Raw genomic sequence first — 12,453 nt, forward strand, 5'->3', positions numbered from 1 at the left:
TTTTTATTTTACTATATTTGACACTCTGTCCAGCCACCATTTATATTTTAGCTACTTCAGAATTTTCTTCATTAATTCTGATTTCTGGAAGATTAATTTAATTTAATTTGTTTGTTTAATACAGCAATGGAAGCTTCTACATGAAATTCAAACACCCTCTCTCCACATATTGGAGGCATTGAATGGTGGATGGAGGAAGAAATGAGAAGTTGAACAATGTAGCTTGGCATTTCAGCTTCTGTTCTTCTTCAGGGTACACTGTCAGAAACATAAATACATATTCATTGTAATCTTGTATGTAAGGATGTGGGCCATGAGCTCATATCTGTGTGGTATCTGGAGTTAATGGCTATACTATGAGAGTGTACTGAGCAGGAGAAGGCTCTCAAGGTAGAACAAGTATTGCCATTCAGAGTATCAAATGCAGCCTTCAGTCTGCCCCAACCTTTAAGTCTTTCACTCAGAGACTGTGTTCTGTAAACCCTATCACAATTGATTGATAGAAAGAGAACTTGCTAGCTTTTGGCGTAATTTTTTCTTGAGCTAGAGTGCATGTGTGTTTACACACACACACACACACACACACACACACACACACACATGCACACACGCGCATGCATGCAATTGGGCCCCTACATTGTGCCGGGTAGACACAATGCCTGTGCTACATTTCGGCAGGTGCACTTGTTTGAGGGTGGGGGTTGTTTCAGATGGGGTGGGTACGGGAAAAGAGAGAGAGGGGGGGGGGGGGAAGCAGGAGGACGGGGTGGGATGGGTGGCTAACAGCTCATAGAGATGCCTCTAGTTTGACAGCTAGGGGGGCAGGTGCATGGGCGAGGAATGGGATGCATGGTGTTGGAGCCGGTGAAGAGCAGCTCACACTGAAGGTGCCTGGGAAGGGTATAGGATGGAGGAAGGGGAAATTGTTGGGTGGAGTGTGTGGGGACAGTAGGTTACTAGAGATTGAGGCCAGAACAATTACATGAGCAAAGGGGCTGTTGCAAGGATGACATCCACCTGCATTGTTTAGAGAAGCTGATATGAACGATCTGGATGGCCCAGGTTCTGAAGCAACCATTGAAATTAAGCATGTTGCGTTCAGTGGCATATTGTGCCACAGGGTGATCAACTTTGTTCTTGGCAACTGTTCGGCAGTGCCCATTCATCCTGGTGGACAGATGGTTGGAAGTCACACCACCATGTAAAAAGCTTGTGGCAGATTTGGTATATGACATGGCTGTTTTCACAGATGGTCTGGCCTCTCACGGGATAGGATAAACCTGTGACAGGACTTGAGTGTGAGTTGCTTGGTGAGTATATTGGACAAATCTTGCACCTGTATCTTCCACAGGGGTAGGATCCTGTGGCAAGTGGATGGGAGTGGGAGTGCCATAGGGATGGACTAGGATGTGTAGCTTGGGTGGGCAATTGAACACCACTGAAGGAGGTGTGGGAAGAATCTCGGGGTGGAATTCCCTCATTTCAGGGCATGATGACTGATAATCAAGGCCTTGACAAAGGATGTGGTTCAGCTGTTCCAGTTCAGTCCCTCCAAATTCAGGTCACTTGCAGTGTATACCTATTCCCACCAACTGCAACACCCATGCAACACATACCTAGCCCGTGCACCTATCAACCCTCCCTCCCCACATTCAGATCCAGCAAATCAGCTGTCTCCTTCTTAGCTGCTAGCCACCGACCTCCAACCCCTCTTCTTGCCTCACACATGCTCCCCCCTCTACTTGTCCTACCCAGCACAATCCCTACCCTAACCTAGTCCACCTGCTGAAATACAGCACTGACATTGTGCTGGCACCATTTAGGATTTTGGGACATAGGCACGTGTGTGTGTGTGTGTGTGTGTGTGTGTGTGTGTGTGTGTGTGTGTGTGTGCACGCGCGCGATCGCATGCGCATGTGCACCTACACTCCATTGTAACAAAAGGTGTCTGTTTGTTTCCTATTACAAACAAAATTATTAATTACTAAGGAAACAAGCAAAATTAATTTCTAGTGTGGAATTTTACATACCCATTCAATAGAGTGGTCACAGATTAATCTATTGAAATATGTGTTTCATTGAGATGTGTTAACAGGGAAATCAAACATGAAAAGTAACCAGCACTCCAGCAGCGACTCGTGTCATGGCCTACTACCATCACACAGCAGAGCTGCTCAGTTGTTGTTGGGACACTGCTTACTCTTTCTGTTTTGCTGTCCCTGTCAATACATAGCAATAAAATGAATCTGAGACAGCTCTGTCAAATAGGCATGTAAAATTCTGCTTTAAAAATCATTTTGTTTACAACAGGAAACAAACTGATGCTTTCTCAAACAGAGGGTAATTTATAAACTTCATTGTCACGCATTTCAGTTGTTTATGTTAAGAAGTTTGTATGTCACACCGTAACTAAGGTGAAAACATCTGAAAATTATCAATAAGGGCTTATACCAGTAATCAACTATATTAAATCGCAGTTGTGCCTGAAATATGTAGTTAACTGTAACTTTCCAACAGTTGCTTTTTCTCTCCACCTACATTGTCTGCCCTCATAAAAAGCAGCTACTTTGTAAAAAGCCAGTATAAATTTGAAAACTGAATAAATCACAGAATAATGTAGATACAGAGGTACAAATTGACACACGTGCTTGGAATAACGTGGGGTTTTCTTAGAACCAAAAAATACAAACGTTTGAAAAATTTCTGACAGATGGCGCTTCATCTGATCAGAATAGCAATAATTAGCATAACAAAGTAAAACAAAGAAAAGATGATGTTCTTTACCGGAAATGCTCAATATATCCACTATCATTCCTCAACAATAGCTGTAGCCGAGGAATAATGTTGTGAACAGCACTGTAAAGCATGTCTGGAGTTATGGTGAGGCATTGGTGTCAGATGTTGTCTTTCAGCATCCCTAGAGATGTTGGTCGATCACGATACACTTGTGACTTCAGGTAACCCCAAAGCCAATAATCGGACGGACTGAGGTCTGAGGACTTGGGAGGCCAAGCATGACGAAAGTGGCGGCAGAGGACACGATCATCACCAAACAACGCGCGCAAGAGATCTTTCACATGTCTAGCAGTATGGGGTGTTTTTTTTGGTTCTAATAAAACCCCATGTCATTCCAAGCATGTGTGTTAATTTTTACCTCTCTATGTACATTATTCCGTGGTTTATTAAGTTTTCAAATTTATACTGACTTTTTGATCACCCAGTACTTCAAACAGAGCTGTTATATAGCTTTACACAAACCACCAATAGCTACCTATGTACTGGCAAAATGAGTATTATTTAGTAAAAACATTAGAGTTATGGATAATTTAAATTTATAAACCTGTTAAATTGTAGGAGTGACTAATGAGGTATTCTTTTAACTTGTTTGTGAATATCTGGAATTTTCAGTTTTGCTGCTCAATGTCTTGCTGCCATAAATAATAAAGAATTTACAACCACATTCTGAACATTAGATTGGATGCATAGTCTTTACTTCTAGTATTATGGTTGTGTACTGCACAGATTATACTAAATCCACCCTATTATTGACCAAGAATACCATTAAAACATATATGTATTGGAAAATAATTGTAAGAAATGTCCCTCAACATGCTGCTGCAAGACATCAGTTTATATCAGCTTTGCACAGTATTCTTATTGCGCAGCTGTGTAAATTAAATACTTTTTTGACATTAGATGCATTGCCCTAGAAGACCATATCAAAAAGTATGCATAGTATGCCACCAATTCCATCTGCAGTTCAACACAATTTGAAGTGCAACAGAGGCAAACTGAATTTTGTGTTTAACTTTTCCATGTCCTGGTGCCACTATTGCTTATTATCCAACTGTATGTCTAGGAACTTCATGCAGGGAGCTTCATTCATTGTGTTCTCATTGAGATACTACTTTCATGCCTTGAGATGTAACTGGCTAGTCAGGATAGTTGGTTAGTGAAAGACTCGGTACCAGATTTATATAGGTGCAGGCAGTACACAGTTCTAGTGGAGTACATGATCATCATCATTTTTATTATGTTGATGCATATTTATGATTACATTTGACCATTTAACATCATTTGAGGTAATCTAATGGCCTGTAGAAAGCCACAGGGTGGCCTACTTTTCTCTTGGTCTTAGTTTGGCATTGGCTGTTCATCCTGGTTGACAGCTGGTTGGTAGTCATGCCAATGTAAAAAGCCTTGCAACGATTGCAGGAGAGCTGGTAAATGACGTGGCTGCTTTCGCAAGTAGACAGGCCCCTAATGGTGTAGGAAAAATCTGTGATAGGACTGGAATAGGATGTGCTGGGTGGGTGGATTGGGCAGGTTTCGCACCTGGGTTGTCCACAGGGATTTTTATATTGGTGTAAATACCAACCACCTGACCACTAGGATGAACAGCCAGTACCAAACTGTGGCCAAGAGTAAAGTAGACCAACCTCTGGCACAACATAAAAGACTTTATTTCAGTGACTGCTTCACTACCTAAGCCATCTGGACCCTTCCCTCAACCACCAGCTTTTCCGGACTGTGCAGCAGCACTCATCCTTACTACAAATTCTCCACTCCCATAATTATCCCGACCTCAACCTACAGTAACATACTGTCCCCACAACCTCCACCCAACAGTTTTCATCCCTTTTGTCCAACATCTCCTCCCCATTCTCACCTCACAACCTGTTTATTTGCAGCCCTCTGCCAAGGCATCCACCCATCTTTTCCTGTTTTGCTCCTTTTTTTCCCCACCTCCCAGCTCACAACTTCTTAACACTGTGCCTGTTGGCAGTTTAGTCCCTGCACACTCTACTAGACAGTACAAGATGGCGACGTGTGTAGATATCCGCGATTTTACTCCAAAAATAAGTTACAGTGAAGCCGTTAAAAATTCGTGTGTAAGGTGCAAAAGTGAATTATTAAAGTATAATGAGCGTGTTGCTAGTTTACAATGTGTAATCAGCAGTCTAAGAATAGAAATCGACAGCCTGAAGTCCGAAAATATAGAACTGAAGTGAAGCGAAACATAGATCCATTGCTTCAAGACAGACAGAAGGACAAAAACTTTCGCCAGAACATGGCTACATTGGTGCAAAATGACACTGATAAATCATCAGACTGGAAGGTAGTACACAACAAGCGTCAAACAATCGGCACTAAAACTTCGTCTACAGCAAATGTTTCGAGGTTCAAGAATGTAAACAATTTTGATGTACTTTGTTCTAGTAATAGTCTCACAGAAAGTGAAAACCATCATAAGAAGAGTGTACCGATAAACTATCGGAAAAAGGTTAGGTTTGATCTTCCAAAGCCACAACGTTCAGTTAACAGCAATGAAAGTGGCAGTGGTGTGATCCAGTCTGCTGTGAGTGAAACATCAACAAATCGTTTTCACATTTTCGCTGATAGTCATGGTAGAGGCATGGCTGATATAGTGAAAAGCAGTTTTAATGCTGCCGATGTTTGTGGAATTGTGAAGCCAGGTGCTAAACTTTAAGAAGTTGTAGCGGGGTGTGATCCTGAAAAAGTAAAAAACGAGTGTGTGATCTTAATAGGTGGCTCAAACAACGTTGCCTGCAACGAAGGGAATGATGTCATACAGTCGCTCAGGAAGAAAATATCTGCGCTTCATCAGTCTAAGGTATTTGTTGTGAACATTCCAGAGAGACCTGACTTAATTCCACAATCCTGTGTAAATGAGGCTATCTCACAAACCAACTCTAAGTTAGCAAAGTTGTGTAAGCGTTTTAAAAATACTTGTGTTGTAGATATAAGCAGTTTTGGACGAGAATTATTTACAAAACACGGTATGCACCTGAACAGATCAGGAAAAAAAGCATTAGGTACCCTTTTAAAAACAAAAATATTGGAAGAAGTCCACAAATGTACCCCAAAGTTGGAACCAATCGCACTTAAATGGCTCCAGCCATCAAGTCAGACTCGGCTTCAAACTCAAATGTTTCAGGAAATTGTTAGTAATGAACGTACTGTGTCTGTAGCTGCAGATAATTTTTTAGGCAAAAGTTTACATCTGTCTCTAATTCCAAAGAAATGACGATTTTTCACCAAAATGTGGGAGGACTTGGTAATAAAGTAAATGACATTACTGTTCTGTTAGAGGAACCACAAGGAATAAAAGATACCGATGTATTATGTTTTAGTGAACATCATGTGAAAGATATTGAAAGGTTACAGCTAAGTGGTTACTGTCAGGCAGCGCATTACTCTAGAACCATCATGGAAAAAGGTGGAGTGGTAATTTATGTAAAAAACAACATATCTTACAATGCATTAGATTTAAAGAGCCATTGTATAGAGCAACAAATTGATGTGGTGTTGAGATTACTGTAAATGACTTCACGGCTGTAGTGTTAGCACTGTATAGATCTCCCTCAGGGAATTTGAATGTATTTCTTAAGCACTTACATTCTTTATTATCCATACTGTACTCAAAGTCCAAGGACTTGATAATTACTGGTGACTTTAATGTTGATTTCCTAAATGAGAGCAATAGTAAAGCTGATTTAGTACATTTAATGGAGTCTTATAATCTGATGGCAATAGTAGATTTCCCAACTAGGGTTACTGTTAACAGTAAAAGTCTGATAGATAATATATTTATAGATAAGTCTAAATGCAATGAGATCACTGTGCATCCAATCCTTGGCCTTTCTGATCATGGTGGTCAATTGCTTAGGCTCAGTTACATCAGTGTGTGCAACAGTTCCGAGCATTCTTGGAAATCTTTTAGGATAATAAATGAACAGGGCCTTAAAAAATTCAATGATAGCCTAAAAAAGATAGATTGGAGCCCAGTTTATAGGGAAACAGATGTAAACAAAAAGTAAAATTCATTTTTAAATGAATTCATGTCTGTATTTGAGTCCATCTTTCCCAAAAAAAGTAGTTAGAAATAGTCATATAGGCAATGCCAAGAAGTCTTGGATCACTACAGGGATAATAACATCTTGTAGAACAAAGAGGATGTTATACAGTTCTCTCAGGACTTGTAATGATCCAAAGAAACAACAACACTACAAACTTTACTGTAGCATTCTCAAGAAGGTTGTAAATAAATCTAAAAGTATGTGTATAAAATCAGAAATTGAAAGCTCAGAAAATAAAATTAAAACTATATGGAATGTAATAAAGAGGGAAACTGGCAGGACAACAGGGAACATGTCTCAGGTAGAGATTAAAACAGGGGACAGTATCATAAAGAAACCTGAGTTAGTTGCAGAAATATTTAATAACCACTTTTTGAGAGCAGCAGAGAAGACAGGCTGTAATGGTTCTATGGAAGAATATTGTCCCTCCTACAGAAAGCTATTAGCAACAGAATCCCACAGTTATCCTTACCTCCAGTTACTGTAAGCGATGTCATAAGAATAATTAGATCATTAAAAAATAAACATTCTGCTGGTGTGGACAATATTTCTAGTAAAATACTGAAACACTGTTATAAATTTGTTAGTCCCATCTTATGCAACATATACAATGCATCCCTACAAGATGGGATTGTCCCTGACAGACTTAAGTTGGCTGTAGTGATTCCTCTCTTTAAAAAAGGTGATAGAAGCATTGTTACAAACTATCGCCCAATATCCCTATTAACTACCTTCTCAAAAATTCTAGAAAAACTCATGCACAGGAGGATTGTAGACCATCTCAACTTCCACAGTATCTTAAGCAAAAATCAGTTTGGTTTTCTTGCCGGTCTTTGTACTGAACAGGCAATATTCTCTTTCAGCAACCAAGTTTTGGAAGCCATTAACAAAAAAATGTCTCCAGTGGGTATTTTTTGTGATCTTACGAAAGCCTTTGACTGTGTAAACCACCAAATTCTTTGGAAAAGGGCAGAATACTATGGTTTAGGTGGTACTGTTGGCTTGTGGCTACAATCATATCTACAGGATCGGAAGCAGACAGTAATGCTAAATGGCTCTTCTGGAGAACTTGCCTCGTCTGAATGGGGCACGATAACATGTGGTGTGCCTCAAGGCTCTGTTTTGGGCCCACTGCTTTTCCTCATCTTTATTAATGATCTTCCTCTTTGTTCTGAGACAAACAGCAAATTTACCCTGTTTGCCGATGATACCACAATTCTAATTGACGATTTGATTGATCATGATCTTGAACAAACTACAAATACTGTTTTTAATGACATCTTAAATTGGTTCTCCTCAAATGGTCTCGCACTCAATGCAGGTAAAACTGATTATATGAGGTTCCATACATTACAAAGTAATCCCGATGAAATTAACGTAAAATGTAGAGATCAACCAATACAGAAAGTTGAAGATACAAAATTCCTGGGTGCTTACATAGACAGTAAATGTAATTGGTCAGTTCACATTCTCCATCGATGTAAAAAACTTAGCTCGGCAACATTTGCATTACGGGTAATTTCTTCAATGGCTGAAGTTGACACGATTAAGGTTGCCTACTTTGGCTACTTCCACTCATTGATGCCATATGCTATCATATTCTGGGGGAACCAACCACTTGCAAAAAAAGTTTTCACCATCCAAAAAAAAGCAATCAGAATAATGTGTGGGGTCCATCAAAGACACTCTTGCAGTCACTTGTTTCGGAAGATAGGTATCCTAACAACTGCCTCACAGTATATTTTTTCCTTGCTGACCTCTGTGTGCAAAAATTATTCCATCTACCAAGACAACAGTAAATTCCATGGTTATAATATCAGAAACAAAGACAATCTACATTTCGAAATGAAATGTCTCACTCTGGTACAAAAAGGAGTTTACTACTCCAGCATTAAGCTGTTCAATGATCTATCACTACATATCAAATGTGTTCATACAGAACTGCCAAAATTTAAACAAGTTCTCAAAGATTACCTGACAGAGAAATCTTATTATACTGTGGATGAATATCTGAAAGAAAATGTATACCATCACTAAACTTACTGTGTCTAGAAGTAGTTCAATTGATTTTATTGTGCATTTGGGCATTAGCACACTTTTTGTAACAACAGATTGGCTGTACATGTATTTACTCTTGTAGGCCTAATATCTGATTTAACTTTGTGCTCTTATCTTTAACCTTTATTTGAAACTCCTTTTTCTGTTAAATGGTTGTTATGTTATCTAGCTGACATTGTATCTGTTACTGTATTTATAGTATGTCTTACTTAAAATATGTACAATTTGTCATTGAATTGCCCTTGTATTTATTGTAAGTTTAAATTGAAACCTGTACAATTTGACACGTTCCATATCCTTGTGATTGACTCACTAACTGGATCTACGGAACAAGAAATAAATAAATAAATAAAACAAATAAATAAATAAAATAAATAAATAAATAAATAAATAAAATAAATAAATAAATAAATCCCCACCTGTATATTACTATACCCTCCCCCTCCCCAACCCCTCCAGATTGCTGTTGCATCCCACATGATTGTTACATTCTAGCCCGAGATGCTGAAGTTGGTGGTCATGTGTGCATGAGGTGTGCTTGCTTGTGTGTGTGAATGGTACATGTGTCTCTTACTGATGAAGGCTGTGGATAGAAGCTTTATGTAAGTGTCTTTTAGTTGTACCTGTCTGAACTTTTACTTTCCATTGTTCAAAATGTGCTGGTATTGGTAAGAAAGTGCTGAAACATATTTTCAGGTTCTGGACCTTAATTGGAAGACAGTAAATTTATAACAAAGCATGCTGCTATAAAAAGTAAAGAAAAGTAAAAAAAAAATTATTTTTGTTCATATGGTCAAAATGTACCCCCCTCCCTCTCCCAATTGGTATTATATGTTCGTGAAACTCCATTGATGTTGCTAGGATTAAACTTTGAAGGTGAGTATGGCAGTCATTAAAATTTCACAGTATTTCAACACTATCACTTAACTGGAAAACCAAGTAATTTTAGCAACATGTTTGTCCTTAAAACATTCTGCTGTATGAAAAATTGACATGCCAATGTCTAAAAAGAAATTAAATATGAAGGTGGCAATGTTTTTACAAACAAGAAAAATATATATAGTAGCCTGTATCACAGTCCTAAATTTCTTTAGAATTTCAAGTGCTCATGGACTATTGGGATGCGAAGTGAAAACAGATACATAGCTAGAAAGAAAGAAACTCTCACTGATTGTGCGTGGTTCTACACTAGAACATATTTCAGCATCATGCTTCATATTCTATGCTCTGAAGATGATCAATGATTGGTCAAAACTGGTAAAATGTTGTGGAAATATAAAATGATTTTGTAAGTTAAATAAATACTGTAGAAATGTTGTGTCAGCCACTGGCTTCTACATTTTGACATTACATGATTGTCTACAAACCTTTATCTTTTGCTGTCACAACAAATTCATAGTATGCATTGTTGTTATCTGCATCCAGCTGTTTATTGTTTGATATGATTCCACTAGAATCTACACTGAAATGATCATCTGAAACCATATATTCAATTTCTGCATTTGCACCAGAATCTGAGTCTGTTGCTTTCACTTTCAATATTGATGTTCCAAGAGGTACATCTTCATCAACATTGTGAGCCTGGTAATCTGGTAATTCAAACTTTGGAGCATTATCATTGACATCTGTGACTCGTATTGTAAGCTAAAACATAGAGAAACATGATCAGAGTGATTATATAATAATTTCATTTTGGTTAACAGATGATGCTAAATAAACTACTATTTTTACTAGAGTGATATGTTCAAGTAGGAATTACAGCTCACTGCATCATACAGCGTGTTCAACTCTCCTCAGTCAAAAGAGAAATATTGACTTGCTTATAATAAATCTTCTTCTGAATAGTAAAACAAAATTCAAGACATTATTTGGTTCGTATTCATAAAATATCTTTTATGACTATTTCTGAAGTTGAAATATAATGAAACACTGAATGTTTATAAGATGACCACATTTGACTTGAAAAAATACAAGTCTTACTGGCTATTTAAAGTGAAAACAACAATAATGAAAACACTTTAATATAGCACCAGAGAAGAATGGCTTTTCTATCACTTTCATGACTTATATTTCACTCACAGTAAGTAATACTGATGCTTTTGAGGCATCTCTCTTTGTGCTAATTGCATAAATACATAACTGATTGTGAAAACTGCATTGCTATAAAAGAAAGAAATGGTGTTAATCTCAATGAGCATTTAAATTAATGTCTCAATCAGAACATTAAGTGACTAGTGGATACAGCACTAAGAGTGTACACTGAACCCGTGTTCTGCAAGATTTAGAATTGTGTACCTGAGCTGGAACTGAACTCATACACTGTTAAAAGGGAAGTATTTTGTAGTTACAAATGTAAAGTCATACTTAGGGTACGAGCATGTACTGTTGCAAAAACGCTGTATTTCCCTTGAACTAAGCTCACACCAACATTGTTTATCAAAATAAAATGCATCAGTGCACTGGCATAAGTAGAATTCTCATCCTCTTAAAAACGTAAAGTATCAAGGTAAAAAGTTGTTATTTTTACAATGAACTAACCTCCACAGACGTTGAGAAACCTCCAGAATCTTCAGTGGCAGTAACAATTAGAGAATAAACATGAGGTTGACGGAGGTCCTCAAAATCTAGTTCCTTGGCTAGTTTAACAATTCCTGAGGTAGGTCCAATATTGAAAGTACCTGCTCCTTGACCTTGGGCCTTCAGTGTGTATCGAATTTCACGATCAGCAAAAGATTTTGCTTTCACTGAAATTATACTGTGAAATGAAGAGAAAATTATTTTTAACATTTTTTTGTGATTTAATTACATTTGTATTGCAGCAGCATAAAAAAAGGAAAGTTATAAATGTAACGCACAACATAATGGTAGTTTGAGACAATTTTTTTTTTCCACAGATGTGTTTTTCTGCTCTTTAGTGAAATATAGGCTGATGAGTATCTGTGGCAAATTAAAACTGTATATCAAGCCATGACTGTCACCTCTCGTGTGCAGTTCACCACCTATCATGCTCTGTCAATCTGTCAGGTGTGGGAGTATAATGTAACAGACCAAGTAGTACAGACTGGAATAGGCAATACCACTAGAGCCACATTTTATGTTCATTAATACAATGACTCATGACTTTATTTACTAATTTATGTTAACTGCTGATAATTATGTTACTTTTCAGTAAAAACAATAGTGTTATTAGTTAACTGTGGAAAAGCTGTATCTGTTTGAAATTTAAACATCGTTAACAAGTGATACGTAGCTGCATAAAAAAAAGCACACTACATGAAAAAACTTTTAAGGTTGCATTAAGCCATAAATGTTAGCAAAGAAATTAATGAACTAATTATATGTAAAATTAAGATTTGATAATTCAACATTATTAAAAGTATATTGAAAATTTGAAACTAAACTGGTATGCATTTTGTTCTCCTGAGTAGCAAGTATGTTTTTGCATTTTATTATGTACACCATGGTGCATCCTATTTGATTTTTAAGAATTTCAGTAATTATAAGTCAATCAAAA

General features: G+C 37.6%; 1 protein-coding gene across 1 annotated transcript in view; it reads right to left on the reverse strand.

The window, feature by feature from the left end:
* The window catches only part of LOC124616289 (neural-cadherin-like), a 966,400-nt gene that overhangs the window by 225,319 nt on the left and 728,628 nt on the right, over positions 1 to 12,453 (reverse strand). The window contains exons 6-7 of the mRNA XM_047144591.1: positions 11,478 to 11,694; positions 10,307 to 10,583 (exon numbers count right to left, since the gene is read on the reverse strand). Coding sequence (XP_047000547.1) covers positions 10,307 to 10,583; positions 11,478 to 11,694 — 494 coding nt within the window. The remainder of the gene's footprint in view (positions 1 to 10,306; positions 10,584 to 11,477; positions 11,695 to 12,453) is intronic.

The sequence above is a fragment of the Schistocerca americana genome, chromosome 5 (genome assembly GCF_021461395.2).
Source record: "Schistocerca americana isolate TAMUIC-IGC-003095 chromosome 5, iqSchAmer2.1, whole genome shotgun sequence".
In the NCBI taxonomy this organism is placed as follows: domain Eukaryota; kingdom Metazoa; phylum Arthropoda; class Insecta; order Orthoptera; family Acrididae; genus Schistocerca; species Schistocerca americana.